Raw genomic sequence first — 27,734 nt, 5'->3', positions numbered from 1 at the left:
CTGTCAGAGGCCATAAGAAGATCATTTGTAACCTTCACTAAAGCTCTTTCTGTGCTGTGATGGGCTCTGAAACTCTTCAAAAAAACCTTTCCTTTGCAGATGATAAGTTAGCTGTTTACCACCACTCCTTCAGGAATTTTTGAGATAAAAGGAAAGACACTCAGGTCAAGTGATGGCTCTTTAAGTAATGGTTTTACTACTGCCAGTCCGAATGCCTAATCAGCATTCACACGAATTAATAGTTAAGGTTAAAGGAATGCTTGGCTCAGAGGAGTCAAGAGGCGTACCCAGTGAAGATGTAAAAACACTTCTGTGTGAGTAGAGTTCAGGTAGCTGTTTGGCACAAGGCATTGGAGCATATGCCTGAATTATATCCTTAAATAATGTCAAGAACAATATGAAGTTACTACAGCTCTGTTCTTTCTTTCAGTCTCCTTTCCCCGGCGACGATGAGGAAGAAGTGTTTGATAGCATTGTCAATGATGATGTGCGCTACCCCCGCCTCCTTTCTCCTAACTCTGCATCCCTCATTCAGAAGGTTGGCTCCCAGACTAAGGAAACTGAATTCTCCAGATGAGGAACATTTTATGACCTCTTCAGTTTTATTCACACTTTTAATAATGAAGTAGTGCTCAAAATCTAAACTGTCTGTTGAGCTTATCAGCACATTTGAATTCTATTTATATGATCTGAATATTCTAAATGCTGTTGACCTAGGCTACTACATCACCTTCTTTCTCCCGCCTGTGTTTCAGCTGCTGCAGAAAAATCCTGAGTTGAGACTGGGAGCAGGAGAAGAGGATGCCTTGGAGATCAAAAGGCACAAATTTTATGAGGTCAGTGTCCAGTTATTGTAGCTGCTTCAACTGAAGTCACTGAAGTACCCGGTACGAGTATGAGATGAAATAGTGGAAGGGCAGGTGCTGAGTAAAAACATCTGAAAAGTAAGGAATCACAAAGAGCTGCACAAGTAAACGGAACAAAAAATATGAGAAAATTAAATACCGCAGTTCCAATACAAAATCAGGTTAAGACCGTAGTCTCAACAAAGACTTGTCAGGTTAAAGAAAAAGGTTTTAACTGCTTTTTAAGCAGAAGTCCAGAGTCAGCTAACCACATTAGTGGAAATTATTTCAAAGACTCTGTGTCCCCTAGTCTTTAAATTTCTATAAGGAACATCTAACAGATTCTGAGTCTGTGGCTGAAGACTGTGAGCAGCAGTGTGTTTAAGCAGCTGGGATAAATGGCCTACGGCCTGGCTGTTTACTGTTCTGTCGTATAAGAAACTGAAAAATAATCCTAGAATCTAGTGAGAGTCTGTATAAAGAATATAAAAGAGGAGAAATGTGAGTTTGTTTGGAGTCATGGAAGAGAGTATCTAGGCATTTTAGTAATCATGCAATCGCACAAATGAATGATTTTGTCGAGTTCAGCCAAGGTGACCGTACGTCACAATTTAGAAATGCTTCTTAAATGAAAGAAACAGAAATGTAAAATAGATTTTACATGTTCTCCAGAGATCACCTTTCTGGAATTTGCATTTGAACAGAAAGAAGCAAAAGCCTGACTGATTTTAGGACATACTTCAGGAGGAGCTATAACCACAGTGTCGCTCTTGTTGCCGTTTAGAACAAGGTAACAGATAGTGAGTCGGTTCCTAATCTGGATTAAACAGTGGACTAGGGAGGACCACCTATCCAGCTTTGAGCCTTAAAAGGCATATATAGCTGAATGCCATCATCAGAGACATGAACAAAATGTCGACTAAAAGACGACTCATTGTGGAAACCCCACAATGTTATGTTCAAGGATAGCTTCTTCGTCCTAACAGAGAAAGTCCTTGTAGATAAGTAGAAGGGAAACCAATCGAATGTAGAGCTAGAGATGCCAGCCAGAACCTTAAATTTATTAAGTAAAACTTTATGGTCAACAGTATCAAAGGTTGCACTGAGGTCAAATAGGAAGAGTGTAAAACAAGTCCCTGTATCAGAAGCCATCAAAAGATCATAACAGAGCTTCAAAAACGGAGTCCTACTTTTGAGTTTAAAAATCTGCCATTTGGAGGAAATGCTAAAAGATCTGAATTGATGTTCTTCAAGTGTTTCTTCATAATTTGGTAACAGCTACCAATGGATTAAGTTTCTTCAGTAAAGCAGTTATTTCAGGCTGTTTTGTATAGGAGGGAACACTGCCTTGCCTCAGTGAACTGAAAACAAAGATGTGCTAATGGTGGTGGACGTCTCAAATAGGATGTAAAGAAGGTAATCATTGAGTCATTAAGTGTAATTAGAGAAAAAGACATAAATGATTCAGGGCACTGAGAATCATCCTCATTAGAACAGGGTGGAGGAGAAACAGTGCTATTAACAGTATCAAATAATAACCTGGGATAATTGTTATTACAATTTTTCAGATTATTTAAATTTGATTTTTCAAAATATTCACAGTGCACAACCAAACCCACTGTCATCCACAATCATTATTAATTTAAATATTATTAGTTTCGACAGGAATGATGAAGAGCACAAGTTTGATTATTTAACCAGTGAGCAAGAAACAACAGTGTTGGCTTTGTAGAGAGTGACCTGAGCATTGTTGTGTGGTCTTGACCTTGTAATACAAAGCTCCTTGAAGCAATGCTTGTTGTGATTTGGTGCTATATATATAAATACAGTTGATTTGAATTGAGGCAAAGGAGTTCAACATTCAATTCAATTCAGTTTTATTTATATGACAAATCCCAGCAAAATTCACCGTAAGGTGCTTTATATTGTAAGGTAAAGACGCTGTTGGCATTTTCCTCTGGATTATTTCAATCACGTGATCCCCTTTGAGCAAGCGTTTGGTGACAGTGGGAAGGAAAAAGTCCCTTTTTAACAGGAAGAAACCTTGGCAGAACCAGGGTCAGGCAGGTATGGCCATCTACTGGAACCAGTTTCAGGTTGTGATTATCATGAGAAGTTGAGAAATTAGTCTGTGTCTGTGTGGGTTCTCTTTCATCCAGGTCAAGGTAGTTAAAAAAAAAAAAAAGGTGGATTCCAAATTAAAATACCATACAAGGGTTACGTTTGTGTACTTTTAATCGCAGCCATCTCAAAGTACATGTAACAGCTTGAGGAGATCATGTGACATAAAAATCCCTTTTTAAAAATATCAGCAGTTGTGCCTTGTTGGCCAGAAATCCTAGGTGCACGTAAAAATAAACACTCTATATGAGATAAACAAGGCAGAAAAAGTAAAGAAATTTGTTTGGTTGATTATTTCTTTTTTGTAACAATTCTTCTTCCATTGGAAAGTCTATTTATGTGTAAGGAAATGTATTTATATTTGTGAAGGTTCTCAGTCATCCAAGTCATGGTAATCTAAGGAACTTGGGAAGAAAAGCGACCGGACTTCTTTAACTTTTGTCTTTAAGAAGCTGAAAGAAGTCCGGTTGCTTTTCTTTCCAAGCTCCTTAGATCATTTGTGGCTTGAGCAGTAGAGTTCAGTACAGTATGTGGGTTGCACCCATGGAAAACCTACCAAATCTTCTCTGCCAATGCCAAACAGCTTATTCTGCTATTGACCCTTTGGTGTCGTTTGTTGGATTGGATGATTGAAGTCTGAAGAAACAGGAAATATTTGGCAATTTAACAATTTATTGATTTAGTTTGATTCTTTCATTTGATTTGATTTTTTTCACGAGTGCAACCCACACACAATTTAAAGGGATATAAACCGGCATTCCAACGGTTTAACATTTTTACAACAAAGAAATCATCGACCAAACATAAATGTCAGAATATTTTGGGCATTAATTGCCATCACTTTAGTGGAGATACAGAAGGGTCTGATGTTGTGTCCCAAAGTAATTGTCTGCCAAAAAGTGATTGGTGATGTTTCTGTATGGTTTATAAATGCCTAATATATTTGCTTATACTGGTAAATGGCCTGTAGACAACAAATTTTCCAAAGGAATTATATGTTAAATAGAGTATCTTTATGACGCCCGGTTATTATACCTACTATCTTCTACATTATACTCGATGCAGGCCTTTATAGAACTGTAATTTCCTGCAATTTCTGCTGCTGTCGTGGCCGCATCTTTCTTGAAAAAGACAATTTAACTCCTATTTTATCTTACCAGGAAATGGACTGGGATGCTCTTCTGGCCAAGAAGGTGAAGCCTCCCTTCCTGCCAGCCATTAGAGCTCCACAGGATGTCAGTAACTTTGATGAAGAATTCACTCGTCTCAAACCGGTCCTTACACTCCCGCGGACACCCTGCATCCTCACTGCTGAGCAACAGGAAATCTTTGCAGACTTTGATTTCTCTTTCATTAGCTGACCACGGCGATTCAAGCTCTGTCTTATTCAACACTGCTCTTCTGGCTCAACAGAAGAGCAGAAGATGGAAAAACTATAGATATCCTTCAGATATTTCTTCCCTGGCAAGATCTGCTTAGCTGGGTCTGATTTCATTGTGCAGGAGTTACTTTTAACACTTTGCCAAAATCATTTTTGTACTTTTTTGTCATTTTTCGTTAGGCTATTTACAGAATATTTACACTGCAATGTTTCTGAAGAGTAACACTGTCTAACCTGTAAATATGTGAAGTCTCACTGAAGGTAAAACGCACTGAATGTACTTTTCTATTGATTGTTTTGTTATTCTCTCTTTGTTAAATGCTTAAAATGGCCAAAATTCTCACTTCTGCTGATATTGACCTGTTAATGTCTAGAAATTTTAAATAACAAATGTGCCCATTTAGACAAAACCAGCCTATATGTAAAGTGTAAATTATGTGAAGGTAAACATGAATAAATGTATAAATGCTGGACTTTAACCAGAAAGCTCCTCATGAAACATTTATTGAGTTTTATAGTACTTCCAGTATTTACAGTATTTAAAAAAACACTGCATGACAATATTGTATATAATTGAAAACTACACCACAGACTGTAAATGTTAATTTGTAAAAAAAAAAAAAAAAGCAAGCAGAGATCTTACTGTCCAAGCAGAAGGACTCAGCATTTTGCACTGGATCAAACACAAACATTTATTGCTGTCTTACAAGGTTACTATTGCACAAGGAAAACCTTAAATGGAAACATATTGCACTCAAACCTTTTATCATTCAAGTCCCTGTTAAAATAGTTTTACAAAAATCTAAAGACATTTTCTGCTCCAAAATAGTTTAAAAAATATGTACAATTTTAAACAACTTGAGACACTGTAACAGGTCTAAATATCGTGTACATGTATGGAATAATTGCCAGGAACAATACAGTTCATATTTCAAACACACTCACTTGGACTAACCTACTTTAGTGACAAAAGCTGCTGGAGAAGGTGAATCCTGTAAAACAGGCACAGCATTCATCATACGAGACAACAAGAGAATGGAACCCACTACACTAAAGTAATTGTTACTCAAATTTTGAATGTAATGATTGATGTGAATTGAGGGTGAACAGTCAGGTTATTGTCAACAAACATCACTTGTTACTTAAATGATTTTGTGGAAGAGGCAGGACTGAGGGTATTTGGGTGAGTAAAGTCCTAGCTTAACCGGATTCACTCAGGTGTGTAAAATGCCTGAAGACAATGTAGAGAGTTGCTTGTTTTGAAGGAAATTATGAACTTGATGTGTAAACAATAAGGAGGAAGGCCGCAGTGCTGGTTACCAGTTATTAAGAGGAGCAGCCTCATTCTGGAAACACACACTATGTTCAAATTGTCCTAAAAATGACTCCTATTTCCTGTTCCCGACCTGGTGATGTTCTCCATCGAGGTCAAAATGTTTAAGTTGGGAAAAGAAGCCTGTGTGCTGAGATTCTAACCAACTCGATGTCTACTGTGTTGAAATTACAGCATCGAGACAATGGACGGCAAAATGCCCACCTTATTAGCGTGTTCTTACTGTGATGTTTCATGAAGGTCATAAAAAAATAGCAATAGTCCTGTCCCTGAGTGTTCTGCTCAATAATACTGAAACTTGGCTGAACTGTCCTTCCTCTGGAGTCTGCACAGACCAACAATGAGCAATGCTCATAAGCATGTAGGCATAGTAGCTGTATTTTCACAAACGTGTGCGAGGCTCAAGATCTGATGCTTTTGTTTACCTTCTACACATCTTACAGGTCATACAGCTGTTTGAAAAATGCTGGCTAAATCCTGAGCTCCAGCTGTGTCTCAGACCTTTGAACCTCACATTCTCCATTTTCTATTTCTAAGACCTGCGTTGGTTCGCACAATCCTCGTTGGGTTTCTCACCGGTTCTGCTGTTTTTGAGCTGCTCATTTGTTCTGCTCTTGGCAGCATATTGATTATTATTGAAATGAATCGGCTGCATCTTTAAATTTCATTAAATTAGTGCACTATTATTAGATCATGATCATTAGGGCATCATGCTAATTTGCCCTGCCCCATAGCCCGTAAGACACATGAGCAGGAAAATGATTTATTTCATTTAAGTCCTTGATTTCCATGACTGAAGTAAAATTTCCTCCATCCATCATGTATTCTAGCTGACCTTAAGTAAAAATTAATTCCATGATAAACAACAAACATTCCAAAGGTGAAGTGTGCATTATACTTAATTAAGTCAATTATTATAGCTCTTATTTCTCTTGCTGTAGACCTTAACATAAGGTCTTTAGACCAGAATTTGAAATGCTTTTATTATAGCTGTCATGCACCTGTATCACTTTACTCATTAGAAAACTTCCTAACCAAAACTGACTATTTGAAAGCTCCCACATATTTCACTACGACTGCATTGAGGTAAAAAAAAAACAGGAAATGCAGGCAATCAATTGCAATAAAGAACGACTGAGAGGATGAGAAGGAGGGAAACGCTCCACAGTTATGGCACAACAACACAAATGCCTATATAAAGGGAACCGGTCACAAGCACAGTTTATCCTCCTATTTGGTGTGTAATCCCAGATCCAGAGAGGCTGTTCATCACTGAAATGTACCTAAACCTGATCGCTGCCCTCCTTGAAGTACACATGCTCCCACACCACTGTGCCCCAGATGCAGAAGAAACCCCAAAGGTTTTGGAATGTCCCTCGGTCAAAGGGGTTCTCATCTGCACCGCAGTGTTTGAGGTAGGAGATGCGGTGGCGCGACATGAACTCCCACGTGGTTGTGTTGAGAGAAACCAGGTATAGATGGGAGCCGAGCAGCAACAGTACGATGAGCGAGAGCAGCGCTAGCAGCATGGTCACGGCCGTCAGGACTCCATTTGTACGCAGCCACTGGTGCCAGATGGGTACGTAGGTGAAACCCGTCCTGAAGAGGAGAGAGCAATAGGATGTGACAGCTTTGCAACAGTAACATGGAGGTAGAGATGGGTGGTGTTGCTCACCAGGCAATGCGCAGGCCCCATAGAAGCACTAGCAGCTGGAAGGCCAGGTAAAACACAAACCAGCGGTGGTTCCTCTCACCAACGCAGTTCTCAATCCAGGGACAGTGATGGTCATAACGCCGGACGCAGTGCTGACACGTCTGGCAGTGCTTTGATCTCATTGGCTGCTGCTTGAAACACAGAACAATTTTTTTTTTTTTGAATGAAACAAGTGTCCAAATCATTAATCATCTCCATGATTTCTGCTTCATTAACCTCTTGCACGCAAAATAAATCTGATGATTCCACAGTTATTATGTTACAACTGAAGAATTGAAATTCTGAGTTAATTCCACTACTAACTGTATACAGTGTTATTAAATTCACGTGCCATAGAACCCTCATCTTTAATAATTGTACCATTTATATTCAATTCCTTTTCTTTCTTTCAGTTTTATTTATATAGAGGCAAATCACATCAACAGTTGCCTCAAAGAGCAAGCGATTAATAATAACTAATAATTAATGATTAAATGCAGAGTTGTGTATAAACCACTCGGTGCATCATGGGAAGTCCCCAGCAGCCTAGGCCTACTGCATTATAACTGAGGGAGGATTCAGGGTCACCTGGTCCAGCCCTAACTATATGCTTTAGCAAAAAGGAAAGTTTTAAGCTTACTCTTAAATGTACAGATGGTGTCTGTCTCCTGAATCCAAACTGGAAACTGGTTCCATAGAAGAGGGGCCTGAAAGCTGAAGCCTCTGCATCCTATTCTACTTTTAAATATCCTACAAACCCCAAGTAAACCAGCAGTCTGAGACCAAAGTGTTCTAATGGGGTGTCATGGTACTATGAGGTGTTTAAGATTACTCAAGACCTTGTATATATGGGGCGACCGTGGCTCAGGGGGTTGTGAAGCGTATCTGTAACCGGAAGGTCGCCGGTTCGATCCCCGGGCTCTCTGTCCTGGTCGTTGTGTCCTTGGGCAAGACACTTTACCCTACTGGTGTTGGCCAGAGGGGCCGATGGCGCGATATGGCAGCCTCGCTTCTGTCAGTCTTCTGCCAGGGCAGCTGTGGCTACAACCGTAGCTTGCCTCCACCAGTGTGTGAGAGTGAATGAATAATGACATTGTAAAGCGCTTTGGGTGCCTTGAAAAGCGCTATATAAATCCATTATTATTATTATATAAAGAGGAATTACCATAGGTGGATCTAACAGATGATCAGTGCAAACAGGATCCATAAATGCTATGAATATGTGCATTCATAGCATAGTGGGTTTTTCAATACATGTGCAAGATTTTCAAGCAAGCTTTTTCACTTTGTCATTATGGGGTATTGCAAGTAGAATTTTGAAGTGAAAAGAATTGAATTCATTTTTTGAAGAAGGCTATAATGTGACAAAATGTGGAACAGGTAAAGCGGTGTGAATACTTTCCAAATGCACTGTATTTGGTAAGATTACAACAGCACAGGGCACAAAGTGTCGTTAGTTCAGCCATTTAGTCATTTAATTTAGAGCAATTTAGCATCACCGTTCAGTTCATAGGCCACTCGGAGGCAGGGAGAGCAGCAGGAAGACCACTGAGCAGAGTGGGCAACCATGTCAGCAGATATGAAACTGAAAATGAAATATGGGGATGACAGGGAAGTGGGTTGTAAAGTGCCTTAGAAATGGATAGGCTAAAGCAGCTGAAACAGAGTGTAGTTGGATGTGTAAAAGTATATCAGGTGACTGATATACAATGAATACAGGCAGACTGTCTGTAACTCAGAGCTCAACTCAGTAGTCCAGTATTATCAATGGACCGTGGTACCTCCTTAGAGAAAGTGTCAGTGCGTCATGAATTTTGCCCAATTTTTGTTAGTTCCTGTTTGTGTGAGTATGTGGGGCTTTTTTTATCTGGTGATGAAACATTTTACTCGGAGTCCCGGCATACTGCATCTGAAGTATTATCTGATACTTTTAAGGTCGTCTGGGTATGTAACACAGCCCTGTGTTTCCTGATATCCTATACCACTGCTGGATCCTGCCAGATATCAAGTGTCTCATTTCAGCCTGAGAGCCACACACTGACACACAAACACATGCAGAGAACAAAGAGGTGACATTGTACAGTTTGCCCATCCTGTATGGGAATACAGATGCTACGTCTGTCCACCCCAGCTTTTCCTCTATTGTCACAAGCAGACATATGTTTATTCAAACTTCTGCTTCAACATCCAGAACGACCTTCAGACTCCTTTTAAAAGTAAGACTTCAAGGAGGGGGAAAAAACAGCAGAAAATGACCTCTGGAGAGTTGTGGATCCATCACAAGCAGCATCCGTTCGTTGTTAAGAAGCAACACAATTTTAACTGTCCTTTTATTTCTGGCCATTTGATTCGGTGGTAGAGTAAGTTGTCTACTAATCAAAAATTCAATGGATCGATCCCCCGCTTCTCCAGTTTATCTTGGGCAAGATACTGTACCCCAATGCATCCACATCATTTGCCTCAGTCAAGATCAGGGTTCCGATGCAACAAAATGAACTCTTGCTATCAAAAATGTTTGATTACAGTTCTTGCTTCAAAGGGTGTCACGACCACTTATTAGGTTTAGGGGGTGTGGACCTGGTGAACCAACAATCTAATACAGGAGATCTGGATTGGCTCTCTGTTTAAAAAGTCCTAACCTCTGATAAATGAGCTTAGATGGAGCCTGATGGGTGAGGGTTAGGGGCAGTAACAGCATTAGCTGCCTCTGGTATCCAGGTATATTGATTCCTCTAGAGTCTCTGCTGGAATCTTTAACATCTTATATTCGATCTTCTGAACTGCTCATCTTGCAGAGGACAAAGGGAAGATCCGTGTATCTCTTTTTCACCTAACTTTTATACCTGGTCAAGCTTTCTCCTCCCTCTCTTTCTGGACGTCACATCTTCTGAGATGACATCTGGCCCGACCCTTTGTGACATCCAGTCACGTTGTTAACGCCTGATCACCAGATGACCAGCGACAACTATCATCCTCTCTCCATCTATCTGACTTGTGCACATACATCATTTACTTGAATGTCTCGCTGAATCCCACCTTTCTCGACAGGTATAATCACTTTTTCCACACAGTGCCAGGTAGATTTTTTTCCCCCTTAATATATTCAATTATCATTTAAAAGTTGCATTTTGTGTTTACTCAGGTTATGTCTAAAACATTTAAGCGTGACAAGTATCCAATTTACCATTTGGTAAATGGACTGGTACCATTTTACTGGTTCTTATATATAGCACTTTTCTACTCTGAGCATTCAAAGCGCTTTATACAACTTGCCTCTATACAAGTGCTTTCTATCTAACATTCACACTCATTTATACTCCAATGGATGAAGATGGGAGAGCAACTTGGGATTAATATCTTGCCCAAGGAGTTTTAGGCCGCAGACTCAAGCAGATGGGGATCGAACAACCAACCTTTTGATTAGTAGGTGACCTGCTTAGCCTCCAAACGGCTCTGGTGGCTTTGGCTCTCTGATTTTGTTCTGGCCAGATGTACCACCCTCACCTCTCCACAACTGAGATTAGCTCCCTCACAGAAAAGTGAATCAGTGCAGTACAAATGTAGTGACAAAGATATCTCACACATTCACTGCCTTTTCCTTCAGAGACCTAGTCACTTGGGTTGTGGTTGTACACGTACAAATCTCAACTGTACTTAAGTATTTATTTTTCCCTTTTAGTCCCTACATTTTTACACAAATATCTCCATTTTCTACTCGGGGTTGTTACTCTAAGTTTAAGACATGTGAGGACATTTGAGTTATTATTTCAGGTTACTGTGCGTCTTGAAATATCAAACAAAGTTGAACCTAAATGGAGGGAACAATAATTGCTTGTGCTTATTGCACATGAACAAATAAACAGGGCAAAAACATTTAGTCGGTGCATCATTTACAGCACTGTTTTCAAGGCTTAAAGTGGGCCGGAACAATCCAGAACAGTGTGTTTTGGTCCAGATATCTGGAAGCTGGTCATAATAAGCTTTTTTTCCACAACACTGGTGGTTCTGCATCTAGTGCTACGGAAGAGAAGCATAAAACTTTTTAAAGTCGTGGATAATTTAAATTCAATTTTATTTGTACAGCTCCAATTCACAACAAGAGTCACCTCAAGGAATTTCCAGTGCAATTTTTCAAATATACTCATAAGAGCAGACACACAAACGGTTTGTGTGCCATTTGTCACACAGCATGCCTGCTGTGCTTGCAAAGGACAGAAAAGAAAGTGAGATAACTTCACTCAGAGATGGAGAGACAACAGGAGATTTTATCTTCTAGGATAAAGATTGCTCAGTGGCATTAGATAGCTGACGTGTAATCTCCTTATTTAATTTAGAGCTGTTTTTAAAAAAGATATCAGATCAATAGATGATCTGTTGTTTGGTGTGATCTGTTTTCCATCCATCTTCTTTTTCCACTTACCTGGGGCCAGGTCGCAGGGGCAGCAGCCTAAGCAGAGAAGCCCAGACCATGCCTGGCCCCGACCACCTCCTCCAGCTTGTCTGGGGGAACACCAAGGCGTTCCCAGGCCAGTTGAGAGATATAATCTCTCCAGCGAGTCATGGGTCTGCCCTGGGGTCTCCTCCCGGTGGGACATGCCCGAACCACGTCAACTGGCTCCTTTCGTTGTGGAGGAGCAGCGGCTCTACTCTGAGCCCCTCCCAGATGGCTGAAGTCCTAAACCTATCTCTTTTTTTTAACTTGTATTGTGTCTTTTACCTGTATTGCTATGTATCGCTTTTATTTATTTTTTTATCTTTTTAGTTTTAAATAGTTGTACAGCACTTTGTTTGAAAGCGCTTTATAAATAAAGTTATTATTATTATTATTATTCTGGAAAGAAGCTTATTTCCGCTGTTTGTATCCGTGATCTTGTTCTTTCGGTCACTGCCCAGAGCTCGTGATCTCGTGATAGGTGACGGTAGGGACGTAGACTGATCAGCAAGTAGAGAGCTTTGCTTTTACACTCAGCTCTCTCTTCAGCATGGCAGACTGGTACAGCGTCCATATCACTGCAGCTGCAGCACCAATCCATCTGTCGATCTCCTGCTCCCTTGTCCCGTTACTTGTGAGTAAGACCATGAAATACTTAAACTCCTCAAATCGGGGCAGGAAATCGTCCCTGACCCAGAGTGGACACTCCACCCTTTCCCGGCTGAGGACCATGGCCTCAGATTTGGTGGTGCAGATTCTTATTCCCACTGCTTCACACTCGGCTGCGAACCGTTCCAGTGCGAGCTGGAGGTCATCATCTGATGAAACCAACAAAATCACATCATCTGCGAAAAGCGGAGATGAGATTCTGAGACCACCCAAATGAAAGCCTTCTGCCACTTGAGTACAGATAGAAATTCTGTCCATAAAAATAACAAACCGAATCGATGACAAAGGGCAGCCCTGGCGGAGTCCATCACCCACAGTGAACGAGTTCAACTTATTGCCAGATATGTGGACCAAGCTCTTGCAACAGTTGTCTATGGATCGAATGGCCCGTAGAAATGGGCCAGGCGCCCTTATACTCCTGAAGCACCTCCCACAGGACACCCCAAGGGACACGGTTGAATGCCTTCTCCATGTCTTCTCTGGTTGGGCAAACTCTCATGCACCCTCAAGAATCCTTGAGAGGATAAGGAGCTGGCCCAGTGTTCCACAACCAGGATGAAAACCACATTGTTCCTCCTGTATCCGAGGTTCGACTAACAGACCGTTCCCCCTTTCTTAAAGATGGGAACCACTACCCCGGTCTGCAAATCCAGAGGTACCACCCCTGATCTCCACACAACATTGCAGAGCCATGTCAATCATCCACCCAAGGTGAAGTGTTCCCTTGATCTTGCACTCATAGGGGTCTTCTGAATCACTATTTGTCTGGTCCCTCGCCCAGGACCAATTTGCCATTGGAGACCCTATCAGGAGGCAAAAGCACCTGGACAACATAGCCCCTGGGAACCCTGAGACACACAAAACCCTCCACCACGATAAGGTAGCAATTCGCGGTTTTCATATTATGAAACATTGTGCAAAATTCAACACAGTTCTATTCCATTTAATTGTATAGCACTAAATTACAAGAACAATCAACTCCAGGCGCTCAAGATTGTAGAGACCTGACGATAATAAACTGGCATACTGCCTTTTTGTTATTCACATGTTCCATGACAGTTGTAGGCAGCTGAGTGCAGACTACACTGCTTATCTCACAACACAGTGACGTTTACAGCCATGCCCTATGATGGAGCGGTGGTCAGTGTCAGGTTACACCAAGGGCAGCAGGCAGCAAATTAGGTGATGATGTTTATTAGATTCACTCAATGAATTCCACCTTTAAATTAGCTTTGTACTGCTTTGGGTTGAAAATCAGCCGTAATACCTCATGTAAGATGCTCATATCCTGCTGAATTGATTTGGCCAGAAAGAGCAGCAGGAAAGCTCCATCTGATCTCCACATATCTACAATGAAGGCAACAGAGCTAGTTTCTTTTAATTCCCTTTGTTTTTCTCTGCTTGTGTTCTACATTATGGATGTGCAAACTGTTTACATTCATTATTAATTAGAACTGAAGTAACAAAGAGTTACTTTTTACTTTTATACTTTTCAAAGCCTGTACTTTTTTTACTTTTACTGGAGTAAAAAAGTTGAATAAGTACTTTAACTTTTACCAGGGTATTTTTTATTGGAAGTGTCTCTACTTCTATTTAAGTGACATGTGTATACCACCTCTGCCGACGAGCTGAGCAGCATACCTGAAGCAGACAGTGGCCACAACGGCGCTGTCTCAGGGATTTGGTGGCAGGAGGAATCATGTCCTGCTGCTCCTCAGTCACTCCCAGCATGAACTAATACAACAAAGAAGACAAATTGGTCAGAAAGGAGTAACTGTCCAGCTAACAAATTATGTTAAAGTGGACACTGTCACTGTTTCCCACTTTTTCTATATGGTAGGGACATCAGATGGACTGAGGTGTCCTCACTTTTAATCTTATCCTTCCTGGTCACTCCAAGTGAAAATCTTAACATGTTCACCTCAGCCCCCTGTCTGTTAGTCAAAGCCACTGTCTCCAAGCCATACATCATAACATGTCTTACTACCATCTTGTAAAGCATCCCTTTCACACTCCTGACTTTTATCTCCACCCACTCCATTCTGCCTGCACTCTCTTTCACCTCTCTTGGGCAGTGTCTGTTGCTTTAGATGGTCTGGACCCCAACCAAGTTATACAACAGCTGAACCTTTAATTGCATCTTTGCTAGTAACTTCTGACTTGCATGAAATCCTTTTACTTCATCTAAGAGCAGAGTACCACTCTCTGTGCTGGCACATCGACAGTAACTCACTATCTCTGGTCCTTGCATGTTCACCCTTTCCACCTATCTCATTCACACACACATATTCTGTTCTTGCTACTTTCATTCCTCTTCTCCATAGCATACCTCTACCTCTCCCTACTCTCGCTATAGATCACAATGTCAACTGCAAACATCATAGTCCACAGAGACTCCTGCCTGACCTCATCTGTTAGCCTGTCCATTACAACAAGGGCTGGATATCATCACTGATTTCTATAATCGATTTGATTCCGATTCACGAGGTCCCAATTCAATTCTATCCCTGATTCAATTTGATTAAATTCAATTTTGACTTAGTCAGGTATAGTATAATTCTGATCATTTATCAGTACATATCCATATTTTATATCTAGGTATAAAAACTGACTTCATCAGAGGTGTAAGCATCACAGCACATGCCTTTGTGTCAAAGTAACTGTGGATAAAACACAGAAAAACATGAAGGAGATTTTCCTGGCCTGAATTTTTATAGCACCACCTTAAAAATTCTCTGCAGTAGATCAAAAACAGAAGAAAACCATGAATTAACATATGAACATTACCTGATGCTGCTGAAGCGAAACAGAGCAAAGTTACAGAGGTTTTATTAGAGACACAGCTAAGCCTTTTGCAGTTTGGCATAATTTTAAAAAGTTTACATTTCTTTGTCGTTGAACAGCAGAAATTAGGCATTTTTGAAAAACAACAAACAAACCAAAAAAAAAACCAAAACAGCGGGCGACAGCAATGCACACAACGGTAGACTGGTGCGTAATAAGCAAGCGAATAATGCAGAAAACTGAGATTTGAGTTTGAGAGAAACTGTTCTTGAATTACACAGAGAAAGAGAGCGAGCGAGAGCTGTGCAGGAAGTGTGATTTTATTGTGGTGGAAGCAAAAGAGCAAAAGTAGGAGGGAATTAAATATGATGTTTATTAAATGTGAACTGTAGTTTTGATCTTCTTTTGCTGCTGGTTCAGTGAATTTTGATCGGATAATGACAAAACCTGCAGAATCAGAATTCAGCCCAGACGGCGTGTCTGTGTACATGCCATCGGGTGAACGATCTGCTCTTTGTGTTTACATCTTTGTGCGGATTCTGTTTACCTGCTCTCATTTGCTGTTTTAGCTGTTTGGTGGTCGTTGAAATTGTTTTGTGAGCCTTAACCTGAGATTCTGGTGTTTCTGGCAAAATAAATTTATATTTAAAAATCGATTCAGGATTTAATGAATCGATATTGTGTTATTCTAGCTAACATCGATTTGAATCGGAAAATAGATTTTTTAAAGCCACCCCTAATTTCAACTGGAAACAAGAAAGGCTTTAGAGAAGATCCTTCACCACTGTCCTCATACATGTGCTGCACCACCCTCACATACTTTTCTTTCTCGCTATTAGAGTAGGGCAGTGGTTTCAAACTCGCAGCCCATGGCCACTTGTGGCTCACGTCACCCCTACTTGCAGCCCGTATATTGAAGTTACCTTTTTGTTGGGAGGATTTGTTTGTTGTTGAGTGCAATGTTAAAATAAGTTCTTTAAAAAGCAAAAAACGATTTAATATGAAGGCATCATGAGGAGAGAGTACAAACATGTTGAGGGACTGGCTGTGTTAGTTCAGTGAGAGTTATTTGTGAAAAAAACAATTTTCACCAGCAGTCAAAAACTAACGTGTACACTTGTCTGCTTTTTTATTTTGTTAAATACGAACAAAATTATAACAGAAGTGATGCCATGTGTCTGGCCAGAAAGAGAGTAGCAATTTCCTTCTCTGGTAGTTTAATGAAAGGCTTCGGTTAGTTAAGCATGAGGGGGGGGAAATGTGTTAACACTGGCAGTTTTGTCTTGTTATAGAATATTTGAAATTTAAAACAAACAAACAAAACACTAAATTTTTGGAAATACTTGCTTGATTGGTTTGTTTTTGCACTACTTACACTAAAGTGGCCACTAAAGAGATGACAGTGCCAGCAGTGGCCTACAGCTCATTTAAGTTACAATATTAAGCAACTTTAGGCGACTATTGCTGTGATCTTATATAAATAAAACTGAACTGAATTAAAGGCAGAGTGTTAGTTTGCCTTAAATAAATTATTGTTATCATTATTGTTTTGGCACTGCAAGCACACGATTATCTTTTAAGATATATTTTTTAAATCAGGTTTTTTAACCAGCAACGTAAACATTCAAGCTGCTTCAAACCATCACAACACAAAGGTAAAAAGTGGGAGTGATAACAGTAATGTACAGTAGGCTCGTGCTCACCTGCAAGTCCGTGTCATCAGACAGGATGAAACCCGGGTCCATCAGAGAGACCGCGAAGTACAGCAGCACAGACAGCAGCACCAGCAGGACGAAGAGCACGGGCTGGACAAGCTGGCCCGTCTCCTCCTGCTTCCTCAGCTCTGTGAACACATCACTCACACACTTAACACCACCACAGCTCCCAGGGGTGTGCGAGCGATTATAGAGGCAAAGCCTATGAATGTAAAGTGATAGATTCACCTGTATCATGTAGGAAGAGGATTAACGTTATGACCCATGTCAGAATCACATGTGATGTTCTCACCAGAAACCCTGAGCCGAAAACATTTTTGAACATGTTCTTAGCATAATAGATCAGCCATCCAACATGCAAATGGAGCTGATAAACGACAACACCACTCTCTTCCCTGGGCAAGCGTCATACAAGCCGTAATGTCGTCAGAGTATTAAACGATGTGTTGCGACCGAATCAAATCGTTGAATATTTCTTCTACCCAGGACATATTACATATGTCGAGTTTCGGCAGCTGGGAAGTAAACATCCCGCTCGCTTCCTTCCAGTGGATTTGTTTTTATCCTTCCAACGACTCACAGTAGCAGCGATTAGTATGGCAAACAATCTAGGCCAAAATTCTCTAATTTTCTAACCCGTTTGTTTAAGAAATGACGTAAAAATCGCCGTTTGATAAGTCAGAACGCCGTAAAAAAAACGGCGTTGACCGGAACAGAACACAGTATTTTACGCCAGAGACTGGCGCCTTGAACGCCCCTTCTGAGTTGAGGAAAAAACGCCGTTTTTCCCGGTCTACCAACGCCGCTTTTTACGTCATACGCAGCTGCGCAATGAGCGCTGTTTTTGCGAGTGTTGGGAAAAGCGGCGTTCATAGACCGGGAAAAAAGCGTTCTTTCCGCCACTCAGAAGGGGCGGTTCAAGGCACCACTCTCTGGCGTTCTGACTTATTAAACGGTGATTTTTTTTTTACATCATTTCTTAAACATACGGGTTAGAAGTCAGGGCAGAAAACGTACACTGGTCAGATGTGACAATTAGGGCTATTTTTCTTCCATAAATGTACCTAATCAATATTAACACTGATTCTTTTGTCCCCATGATATAACAGAGAAAACACTATTGTTAAAAAACATTTTTTATTCAATCATCTTCCGGAAGAGAGAGACCCCTGCACAGCTCAAACGCCAGTTGCAAGAGCTCTAACATTTTTAGCTCAACATGTGTCTTATATGGTGTTATTTCTGTACTTCAGACGTCACACACGTCACACACAATTTCAAACATTGCTTATATGGCAAAGTTTCTCTTTTCTGAGTCTTATCTTTTAATATGCCTATGCACTAAAACTTCCTGTTTTTTTAGTCTGGCTGAGCACTTAGTTTGTGAGTCAAAAGTGGCCTTGCTCTACAAGCCTTCATTATTAAAGTACATAAAACAATATAATAGGAAAATAAGGATACTAAGGATATTGATTTCATGACACTTATTAAACTGTGATTTTTACATCATTTCTTAAACATACAGGTTAGAAGTCAGGGCAGGAAACATACACTGGTCAGACGTGACAATTAGGGCTATTTTGCTTCCATAAATGTTTCTAATCATAAAAGACCTTACCAAGATGGCTCCCAAGTAGCTACAGTTATGAGGTGATGATACCTCATCTACATATGTTCACATATATATGTGAAAAGTTGGGGGGGGGGGGGGGGGGGGGGAGTCATCTTAATGTAACTGTGGGAGGGTTATGTATTATTAATTTTAATCTGTAAGTAGTGGTATCTATTAAAGTCTGTTTTTGCCTCTCTCTCTGCATTTGCAGAAGAAGGGGTGACTTCGTGACCTAACAGCCAGATGTGCTCAGTAAGTAGACTGTTTCATTAATATGTTGTGTTTCTTATACATTCAAGTTAAAATACTTTATTATCTAAGTGACTGTATCAGTCAGTAAAACACCCTCCCTCATGGGTCTCTATGGGGGGGGTGGGGGTGGTGGGGTTAAGCCAAGGTAGTAAGTAACCCAACAGGCATTCACTCATCCACACGTCTCCCCATCATTCACACACATGTATTCTGGATTATCAAAAGACAAAATAGATGAAAGTGGTTTATTTTTGATATTCTTTTATTTTTTGTGGATCAATTTCTTTTTTCTTTTAGAAATTCTCCCCCCAGGAAACAACATCACATTGTAGGTTATCAAAGTGACATTTGGATATGATCATAATTACATACAATTCAAAATTAAAAAACAAAACAAAAATAAAAAACATACTGAGCAGTCTTTGCCGCAGTCCTGGCACACACCTCTAAGCTGCAATCCACTGTTTTGGAATGTCAAAAAACTCTCTAAATGACAAAAAAAAAAAGCTATTGAGCTTGCAACTTTTTGGCCTGCTTTTCATCCAGAACAAAGGGAGTATGAATTGTCCTCCCTTTCAGCAGCTGCTCCAGACCCTGACAGAGGAGATGAGGCAGGAGTTAAGTCATGAGCAAAACTAAAAAATTATTTAGTGAGTACTTTTTGTCCACAGTGTATCTATAATACAAGAAAGAATCGCTGTCTCTAAGTGCTCTGCAGGGTTCCACAATTTAACACACTGTTCTCACCTCTCCAAAGTACGAGACAAGCGGTGAAATCTCACATTGAGCCGGAGGACTGTCATCAGCTGACACGCTGCAGGATGAATAATGCACAACTTGAGATTTAAATAATAGGTTTCAATTTTTTTTTCTATCAGCCTGAAAACAACACTAACATACATTTTAAAAAGAGCTACATGCCACAAAGTATATATTATAATTCCAATAGTAGTAACAACAAATCAGCTCCTCAGGGTGTGGAGTACATAGGAGCATCTCTGACCTGGGAAGAGGAAGGGGATTCCCATATTTATCCAACAGTGTGGCTCCAGCAGATGTGACCCAACGGCAGTGTTGAGCCAGCAGAGAGTTCCTGGCTGTGGTCGGGTTGTCTGTGGCTGAGCCATCTGCATTTTTCAGGGGGGAAAACTCATCCTCCCTGACAACCTCAAACGCAACGAAGTTCCTTCCAAATACAAGGGAGTAAATTTCTAATTAATTGCAAATCACCTATACAGTAAAAACAACATGTGTAAACACATACAAACTGAAAGATAATGTAGAGCAATTAATACCTTGAGAATTCGAAGACGTCAAAAACAAACTTCTCCATCTTTATGCCATTGGATTTGGATGGTTTGACTTGAACGCCTTGTGCGTCAACAAAGGGCACTTTCTTTAAGGCAACATGTTGCTTCAGCTGGTCTTTATATTTCCTAAAAGATGAAATATGTTAGCAGCACCAAACAAAATGGAATACCATAAAAATGGAAGGTTTTATACTCAAGGAGCAATGAAGTTCAATAGCTGTATAATTAAAATCTGGTTAATTTGGCAGTGAAAAACATGTTAAGACTTCTTCTGTGCCAAGTTGTCAGTTATCAGTAAACAAAGCACTGACTCATCCCTTCAGTTAAATAGCCTTTTATGCTCGAATGAATCATTGACCAGTGCTAACGCTGGTCTTAACAAACAAAGAAAAAAAAAACAAAAAAGAGAGATCAGGTTCAAGGACTGGACTGAAAGTTAGTGACAAAGCAGCCAACGTCCACTGAAAAACTTAGAAAGCGTGGAGAACTACTGCTCATGACCAATTTAAAATATTACAACAAAGGCGAGCTCCTTTGAAGCAAAATATAAAGAAACTCAAGTAGTGTTTTAAGACTTTTGCATAGAACTGCACCACACACCTCAGCGTTGCTGCAGATCCCTAGAAAGAAATGGTAAATGGCCTGTATTTATATAGCGCTTTACTAGTCCCTAAGGACCCCAAAGCGCTTTACACATCCAGTCATGCACCCATTCACACACACATTCATACACTGGTGATGGCAAGCTACATTGTAGCCACAGCCACCCTGTGGCGCACTGACAGACACTGGCGCCACCGGGCCCTCTGAACTCCCCAACAATGATTATGAAGTGAGAATCACTGAACTATAGCAACTACTACCTTCTAGAGGTTTATGTGTGCTCACTAAAAACTAATTGAAGCTAAGATACCCCAACAGGCTGGAACAGTACACATTTATGCACTAATACAGTGGGGCAAAAAAGTATTTAGTCAGCCACCGATTGTGCAAGTTCCCCCACTTAAAATGATGACAGAGGTCAGTAATTTGCACCAGAGGTACACTTCAACTGTGAGAGACAGAATGTGAAAGAAAAATCCATGAATCCACATGGTAGGATTTGTAAAGAATTTATTCGTAAATCAGGGTGGAAAATAAGTATTTGGTCACCTCAAACAAGGAAAATCTCTGGCTCTCACAGACCTGTAACGTCTTCTGTAAGAAGCTTTTCTGTCCCCCACTCGTTACCTGTATGAATGGCACCTGTTTGAACTCATCATCTGTTTAAAAGACACCTGTCCACAGCCTCAAACAGTCAGACTCCAAACTCCGCCATGGCCAAGACCAAAGAGCTTGCGAAGGACACCAGGAAAAGTATTGTAGACCTGCACCAGACTGGGAAGAGTGAATCTACAATAGGCAAGCAGCTTGGTGTGAAAAAATCAACTGTGGGAGCAATCATCAGAAAATGGAAGACATACAAGACCACTGATAATCTCCCTCGATCTGGGGCTCCACGCAAGATCTCATCCCGTGGGGTCAAAATGATCATGAGAACGGTGAGCAAAGATCCCAGAACCACACGGGGGGACCTGGTGAATGACCTGCAGAGAGCTGGGACCAAAGTAACAAAGGTCACCATCAGTAACACACTACAACGGCAGGGAATCAAATCCCGCAGTGCCAGACGTGTTCCGCTGCTGAAGCCAGTGCATGTCCAGGCCCGTCTGAAGTTTGCCAGAGAGCACATGGATGATACAGCAGAGGATTGGGAGAATGTCATGTGGTCAGATGAAACCAAAGTAGAACTTTTTGGTATAAACTCAACTCGTCGTGTTTGGAGGAAGAAGAATACTGAGTTGCATCCCAAGAACACCATACCTACTGTGAAGCATGGGGGTGGAAACATCATGCTATGGGGCTGTTTTTCTGCCAAGGGGACAGGACGACTGATCCGTGTTAAGGACAGAATGAATGGGGCCATGTAGCGTGAGATTTTGAGCCAAAACCTCCTTCCATCAGTGAGAACTTTGAAGATGAAACGAGGCTGGGTCTTCCAACATGACAATGATCCAAAACACACCGCCCGGGCAACAAAGGAGTGGCTCCGTAAGAAGCATTTGAAAGTCCTGGAGTGGCCTAGCCAGTCTCCAGACCTCAACCCCATAGAAAATCTGTGGCGGGAGTTGAAAGTCCGTGTTGCTCGGCGACAGCCCCAAAACATCACTGCTCTCGAGAAGATCTGCATGGAGGAATGGGCCAAAATACCAGCTACTGTGTGTGCAAACCTGGTAAAGACCTATAGTAAACGTTTGACCTCTGTTATTGCCAACAAAGGTTATGTTACAAAGTATTGAGTTGTATTTTTGTTATTGACCAAATACTTATTTTCCACCCTGATTTACGAATAAATTCTTTACAAATCCTACCATGTGGATTCATGGATTTTTTTTTTCACATTCTGTCTCTCACAGTTGAAGTGTACCTCTGGTGCAAATTACTGACCTCTGTCATCATTTTAGGTGGGGGAACTTGCACAATCGGTGGCTGACTAAATACTTTTTTGCCCCACTGTATATTGTTTTGGTCTATTTGTGGACTCTTTAACAAACATCTAGCATACACTGAAACAGCCAGATCTAACTTGCAGAATAAAAAGAGCTCAAATTTGTTCTTTCTTAATTTTTTTTGGTCATTTGTGTACTACTAAAAGCTGCCATTCAATTGTTTATAACGTTGTGCTGCCCCTTACTCTGCCACATCCTGCAGGAAGCTCCTGGTAAAGAAGTGATTGCAGATGTTTCCAGCACTGTAAACCAACTCTCCTCCAGGTCCTCGCAGTTCAGCCGTCTGTGGCTGGACCTCACTGTACTCGACCACCTGGGATACCCCTCGTACTCTGCAAACCACGCCGACTGGCTCTGTAGGGTACGCCTTCTCCACCACCTAAAGCAAGACAGAGGTGGACGAACAAGGAAGAATTAGGAGAAACCATTAGCATACTCATGTACAGCCAATCACTTGGCTATATGCAGTCTGCTCTAATGACTACACAGATACTCGTACTGGACACAGTTCTGCACGATTTATTGTAGCTGAAGGATTGGACTGCTATTCAAGTAACTTTGTTTAACGTGAGAGTCCAAAGAAAATATTCATAAGAAACAAAAATGAAATTCACTTTCCACAAAATATAATCCTTCAATTGATTATATTCAATTACAATGTAAAAGACATCTTAATGTATTCTTTCATGTATACTGTGTGATGCTGTATTACTCCACCTTGGCCCCACAGTCAGCGCCCTTGCTCACACAGAAGCCAATAAACACAGGATCGGCCATCTTGACCAGAATGTTGTCCACGCAGTACACATGCAGGTACTTTACTCCCCTTTTCTTCATGTCCTCCAGCACCTTATTGTCCACCAGTGCCTGGTACAGACCTCCATTACCATCTGAAACCAAAGTTTAGATAACTCCACTCATATTTGTTTCTGACTCTTCTGTGTAACTTCATATGCACCCACCTGGTGCCATGGCTATCTTCCCTTTATCCTTCAAGATGACTTTTCCATCAAATGTCACAGCTGGAATCATTCTTTGCTCAAACATAACGATGTTTGTTGGTTCCAGTCCAAAATAGTTGTTCTCCTTAAAAAAAGTCTCAGTTGGAGCCAGAGTGAATTCACTGGTCATTATGTACCTGAAGAGCACAGAGGGTAGAGATTATACACCGTTACACACAGTCTGCAGCAGTGGAGGACTATTGTGGAACTCCTGTTTCGGGGGTTAAACTGAATGCAGCATTAGCAAAATCTATTTAGAAAAATGTTTTGAAAAATTAAAACTATTATCCATGTAAAAGCTAAAAGGAAGTGATGCAGAGTGGTATAGAGCCATTCTACTTAGTTGAGCACTGAAAATACTTTCTACTACAATCACGCACACTCTGATATGGTGCTTTTATTAATGCCTAAATGCTTTCTAACATTCACAAACATTCTCACACTCCGATAGATGCAGGGACAACCTGAGAATCAGTGTCTTGGCCAAGGACACTTTGGCAAGCAGACCTTTTGATTAGTAGATGACATTCTCAACCACATGAACCACAGCCACGTTTTCAAACCAATGTTAACTTAAAGAATTACCTGATTTTTTTTTTTTTTACCTGATTTTTGTTTCTAAGAAAATTTCAGCCACATATGAGGATATTCGTTTAAACTTTCGATAGAACAGTAGCAGTAAGTGGATATCAGGCCCTTGTAGAGCAAGATTTAGTATTTTGGTCTAAATAACCCAAAATGTGATGTCCACATATGTGGACGCCAGGTCCTAGGAGGTTAATGTTGACTTTATTGAAAAAGTTAACATTACAAAAACTTATAGAAAGAGAAAATGCATCAGGATTTTTACTTTGACTTTGAGTATATACTCTTACACTTTATCAGATTATCAGAGCAAGAGGAACCTACCATGGAACAGTGCATTTAGAGCCATGTTTGCTGTCTGCAAGCTCTTGGATTTTGCGAATGCGTTCTGCCTGGATCTGATACAAAGTTTTGCCACTCGGCAGCCCAACATTGTACATTCCTTTAGGGTACTGAACACCAAGACGGGTCCCCTGACCACCAGCCAAGAGCAGGACTCCAACACAGTTCTCCGAGATTTCCAGCAGCCCTGTTATTGGGAAGAAAAAGAAAAAGCTAAAATGAGCAGCACACACAAGGGAATTGTTTACTTCTATAACTGATACTTTCTATAATAACGTATTTTAATTTATAATTATATAACTATAACGAACTTATTACTCTATTCATAATTTTATAGAAGCGTTCTTCAGAGATAAATTTTGTGGAGCTTAGAAATTACTCAGTTTTACTTGCTGTCATAACCCAGCAGTGCTTACTCATGACAATCACAGAGGACAGCAGTGAAGCAATGACAGCCCAGTGTCAGATCATTTCATGTCATAGCTTTTAAAGTACTGCCAGGGCAAATGGCTCTGACTTGATTTGGATTTTTTTTTTAAAGCAAAAATCAGAATAAATTTATATGTAAATTATATGTATTATATGTTTTTACATTATATGTATATTAAACATTTCTCTATAGAGTCCATTTAAGAGAGGATTTAAAAATCTCTCTAAATACGCAACCTCTCTTTTAAGGCCTAAAGTTATGTGTGCATCTGTCTGCATCTACAGGCAGCTGTAGCAGACTGCCATCTACTTGGCCACAGTGAAAAGGACTTAACTGTGTTTGTGCTCAAATACTGGAAGATTAAGGAATTAACAAATAATATGTCCTGTGATGTGTTAGCGCCACTGAAGGAGTTTGTGCTTCCTAACCAAGGTTGCTATTGTTAGCCCTTACCATTTCACCATCTCATCAAAATATAGTCAACAAAATGATTTAAATCTAAGCCTGAAAAAAAACAAAAACTCACAGTAGCTCCCTATTCTGTAAAACCTCCCTTTCACTCTTGCTGCTCTCTTTCTGTCACAAATCGCCCCTGACACTCGTCTCCACACTGCCTGCACTTTTTTCTTTACCTCTCTTGTGCAACCAAAGTCTGTAGTTTCATTTGAACTGATCTGTCACTGCTCATGCACAGCTCACCACTGTCTCACTGTCTTCATTGGATGCCCTGCACCACTCTCACGTGTCTGCCACTCTCGACTTCCTCATGCAGTATCACAGTTCCTCTCTTGGCACCCTGTCCTATGCTTTCTCTTGATCCACAAAGACACAGCGAAGCTCCTTCCAACCTTCTGTGCACTTCTCCATCAGCACCCTCAAAGCAAACATCACATTTGTTCTGTTCTCCGATTGTCACCTCTCTTCTTAGCCTAGCTACTAAAACTCTTTCCTATATCTTCATTTGATGGCTCATTAGCTTTATTATAGATGCAGACATCAATTTGAATTTAAGATGATGTTGCTCATCAGATTAACTCACTGAATTTCAGGATTATAATGTAGACGAGTTGGAAATCCGCCATGTCCTCTCATGTAATATGTGCTTATATTTGGATTAACTGAGTTGTGGAAAGACAGTTAACCTCGGAGCAGCAGCAGCAAGTCTAAACTGATCATTGCCTATAGCCTACTCGGAAAATCTCCTGGAACTCACAAGAGAAATTGTTACAACTTGTCATTCTTTTCACCACAGCTGATTTTAGCATTCTCACACCTTGTGAAATCCAATTTTAACTCCTAATCTAGTCCAGATAATCGGATAAGCCTTCTGTGCGCATGCTCAGGTTTCCATCTATAGTTGGTGGTCCAATCACAAAATGCAAAAAAAGTATAATCCATTAACCTTTCCATCATAAGAAAATGATATAACTTTACCATGCCCCCTCTCCTCTGCTAAGGCTGGTTATCACTCCTAACGCCAGGTAGCTGGTGGCTAAAGTGTTTCCAAAGTAATTTAAAACAATTATTTTTCAACCAATTTAATATGAAAACACTACAATTAACTTTAAAGTGTTCGCCATTTTGAACTGTTCTGTGTACATATTTGCACACGTTCATATATGATGATGATTACTAGAGTATTTACCACTCAGTATCTGTACTTATGTAACGACTATCTGCACGTTTGCCCCCCTCCGTGTCTGAACGCGTTACTCGTGCACCAAATGTGTATTTTACCTCGTCTTTCCCACTCTTCTAGAGAGTCTCTCCCACTTTTCTTCACGCTACCGATGAACTCAGGGGGGATCGGCTCTATGTGCTGATCCAAACTGTCAGGCGGGGAGGCTGCAGCCTTCGCGGCCCCTTCACAGTGATCCTTCAGCCCTTTCAGGTCCAGCTGAGCCAGCTCCTCGAGGAAAACATCCCGCTCCTCCTCACACAGCTCCGGCCAAAACTGCAGGACGTGCGCCTGCCCTGCGCTCTCCAAACCCTGCTTTACTTGCTCAAAACAAGGCATTTTGCGTTTTAGTCCGAAGCAATTTTAGATCAATACATGTCCAACTTTCTCCTCCGATCAGGCAGCAGAAACACGCTGCTCCGGAGGACGTGGCTGAATGTCAGGAAAAACTCGTGACTGCAGCTCTCAGGAATCCTGTCATACAGGATACACTGTAGAAGGCAAGTCAAAAGCGTCTTTATGCACTTCCATGTTTACAGAAGTCAAAACGTGTTTACTGCTTCCTGTCAGTCAGACCACGCCACGAGACCAAAGGCCACGACAGCAAATTTACGACAAAGCTGTTAAGTCAGCGTCTGATCACCTGACTGCACACTGTGGTTAAAGCCGCATCCACTAAAAAAAACAACAGAAAAACCCGATCAGACTAAAGTTGTTTTGTAGTGTAACTGGGCATTACGGTAAAGGGAGGAACTAATTTGGTTCAGTTCATAGATAGTTAAACATAACATCCAAAGGTTTGGACACACTTTCTCATTTAACGGTTTTTCTTAATTTATTTATTTTTTACTACTTTCTACATTGTAGATACAAACTAAAGACATCAAATATATGAAGCAAGATATATGGAATTATGCATAAAAGAAACAACTGATAAATAAATACGTTTTATATTTAAATTCCTCAAAGTAGCCGCCCTTTGTTTTGTTGCCAGCGCTGCAA

At 40.7% G+C, this 27,734-nt stretch overlaps 3 protein-coding genes across 5 annotated transcripts in view; 1 reads left to right on the top strand and 2 right to left on the bottom strand.

The window, feature by feature from the left end:
- Positions 1-4,825, top strand: part of pkn3 (protein kinase N3) — a 32,372-nt gene extending 27,547 nt beyond the window's left edge. Inside the window, exons 20-22 of the mRNA XM_080875040.1 lie at positions 431-538; positions 756-836; positions 4,127-4,825. Coding sequence (XP_080731166.1) covers positions 431-538; positions 756-836; positions 4,127-4,327 — 390 coding nt within the window. The 3' untranslated portion in view covers positions 4,328-4,825. The remainder of the gene's footprint in view (positions 1-430; positions 539-755; positions 837-4,126) is intronic.
- A 27-nt stretch (positions 4,826-4,852) lies between these two features.
- On the bottom strand, positions 4,853-17,729 carry zdhhc12b (zDHHC palmitoyltransferase 12b). Of its 2 annotated transcripts, none has more exons than XM_080875038.1 (5): positions 17,202-17,729; positions 16,962-17,101; positions 14,116-14,208; positions 7,356-7,525; positions 4,853-7,279 (listed from the first exon to the last, which is right to left on the bottom strand). In XM_080875038.1, exons 1-5 carry the CDS (start codon positions 17,296-17,298, stop codon positions 6,964-6,966), a joined length of 816 nt encoding a protein of 271 aa, XP_080731164.1. In that variant the 5' UTR covers positions 17,299-17,729; the 3' UTR covers positions 4,853-6,963. The 2 variants fall into 2 exon arrangements, with proteins under 2 accessions (XP_080731164.1, XP_080731165.1); XM_080875039.1 differs by having other exon boundaries at positions 4,854-7,279; positions 7,356-7,522.
- A 1,361-nt stretch (positions 17,730-19,090) lies between these two features.
- LOC308391984 (UDP-N-acetylhexosamine pyrophosphorylase-like protein 1) lies at positions 19,091-27,326 on the bottom strand. Of its 2 annotated transcripts, none has more exons than XM_080874826.1 (9): positions 26,792-27,326; positions 24,607-24,811; positions 23,659-23,834; positions 23,414-23,586; positions 22,882-23,009; positions 20,133-20,273; positions 19,841-20,023; positions 19,585-19,651; positions 19,091-19,431 (listed from the first exon to the last, which is right to left on the bottom strand). In XM_080874826.1, the coding sequence occupies exons 1-9, from the start codon at positions 27,069-27,071 to the stop codon at positions 19,345-19,347; spliced, it is 1,440 nt and encodes a 479-aa protein (XP_080730952.1). In that variant the 5' UTR covers positions 27,072-27,326; the 3' UTR covers positions 19,091-19,344. The 2 variants fall into 2 exon arrangements, with proteins under 2 accessions (XP_080730952.1, XP_080730951.1); XM_080874825.1 differs by having other exon boundaries at positions 19,092-19,431; positions 22,882-23,075; positions 26,792-27,325.
- Between the last annotated feature and the right edge of the window lie 408 nt (positions 27,327-27,734).

The sequence above is a fragment of the Rhamphochromis sp. 'chilingali' genome, assembly GCF_963969265.1.
Source record: "Rhamphochromis sp. 'chilingali' genome assembly, chromosome: 2".
Taxonomy (NCBI): Eukaryota; Metazoa; Chordata; class Actinopteri; order Cichliformes; family Cichlidae; genus Rhamphochromis; species Rhamphochromis sp. 'chilingali'.
The sequence above is the reverse complement of the archived record's forward strand: the minus strand, read 5'-3'. Positions and strand labels throughout refer to the sequence as shown.

Bases quoted from the DNA above. Each gene is read 5' to 3' on its own strand.
- LOC308391984 (XM_080874825.1), bottom strand. From the start codon at position 27,071: ATGCCTTGTTTTGAGCAAGTAAAGCAGGGTTTGGAGAGCGCAGGGCAG. The intron at 19,652-19,840 runs GTCAGAGATGCT...TTCATCCTGCAG, and splicing joins AATCCCCTTCCTCTTCCCAG to CGTGTCAGCTGATGACAGTC. The intron at 19,432-19,584 runs GTGAGAACAGTG...CTCCTCTGTCAG, and splicing joins TTGTCTCGTACTTTGGAGAG to GGTCTGGAGCAGCTGCTGAA.
- zdhhc12b (XM_080875038.1), bottom strand. From the start codon at position 17,298: ATGTTCAAAAATGTTTTCGGCTCAGGGTTTCTGGTGAGAACATCACAT. The intron at 17,102-17,201 runs GTGAATCTATCA...ATGTGTTCACAG, and splicing joins CCTCTTCCTACATGATACAG to AGCTGAGGAAGCAGGAGGAG. The intron at 14,209-16,961 runs GTGAGCACGAGC...TTGTTGTATTAG, and splicing joins CTGATGACACGGACTTGCAG to TTCATGCTGGGAGTGACTGA.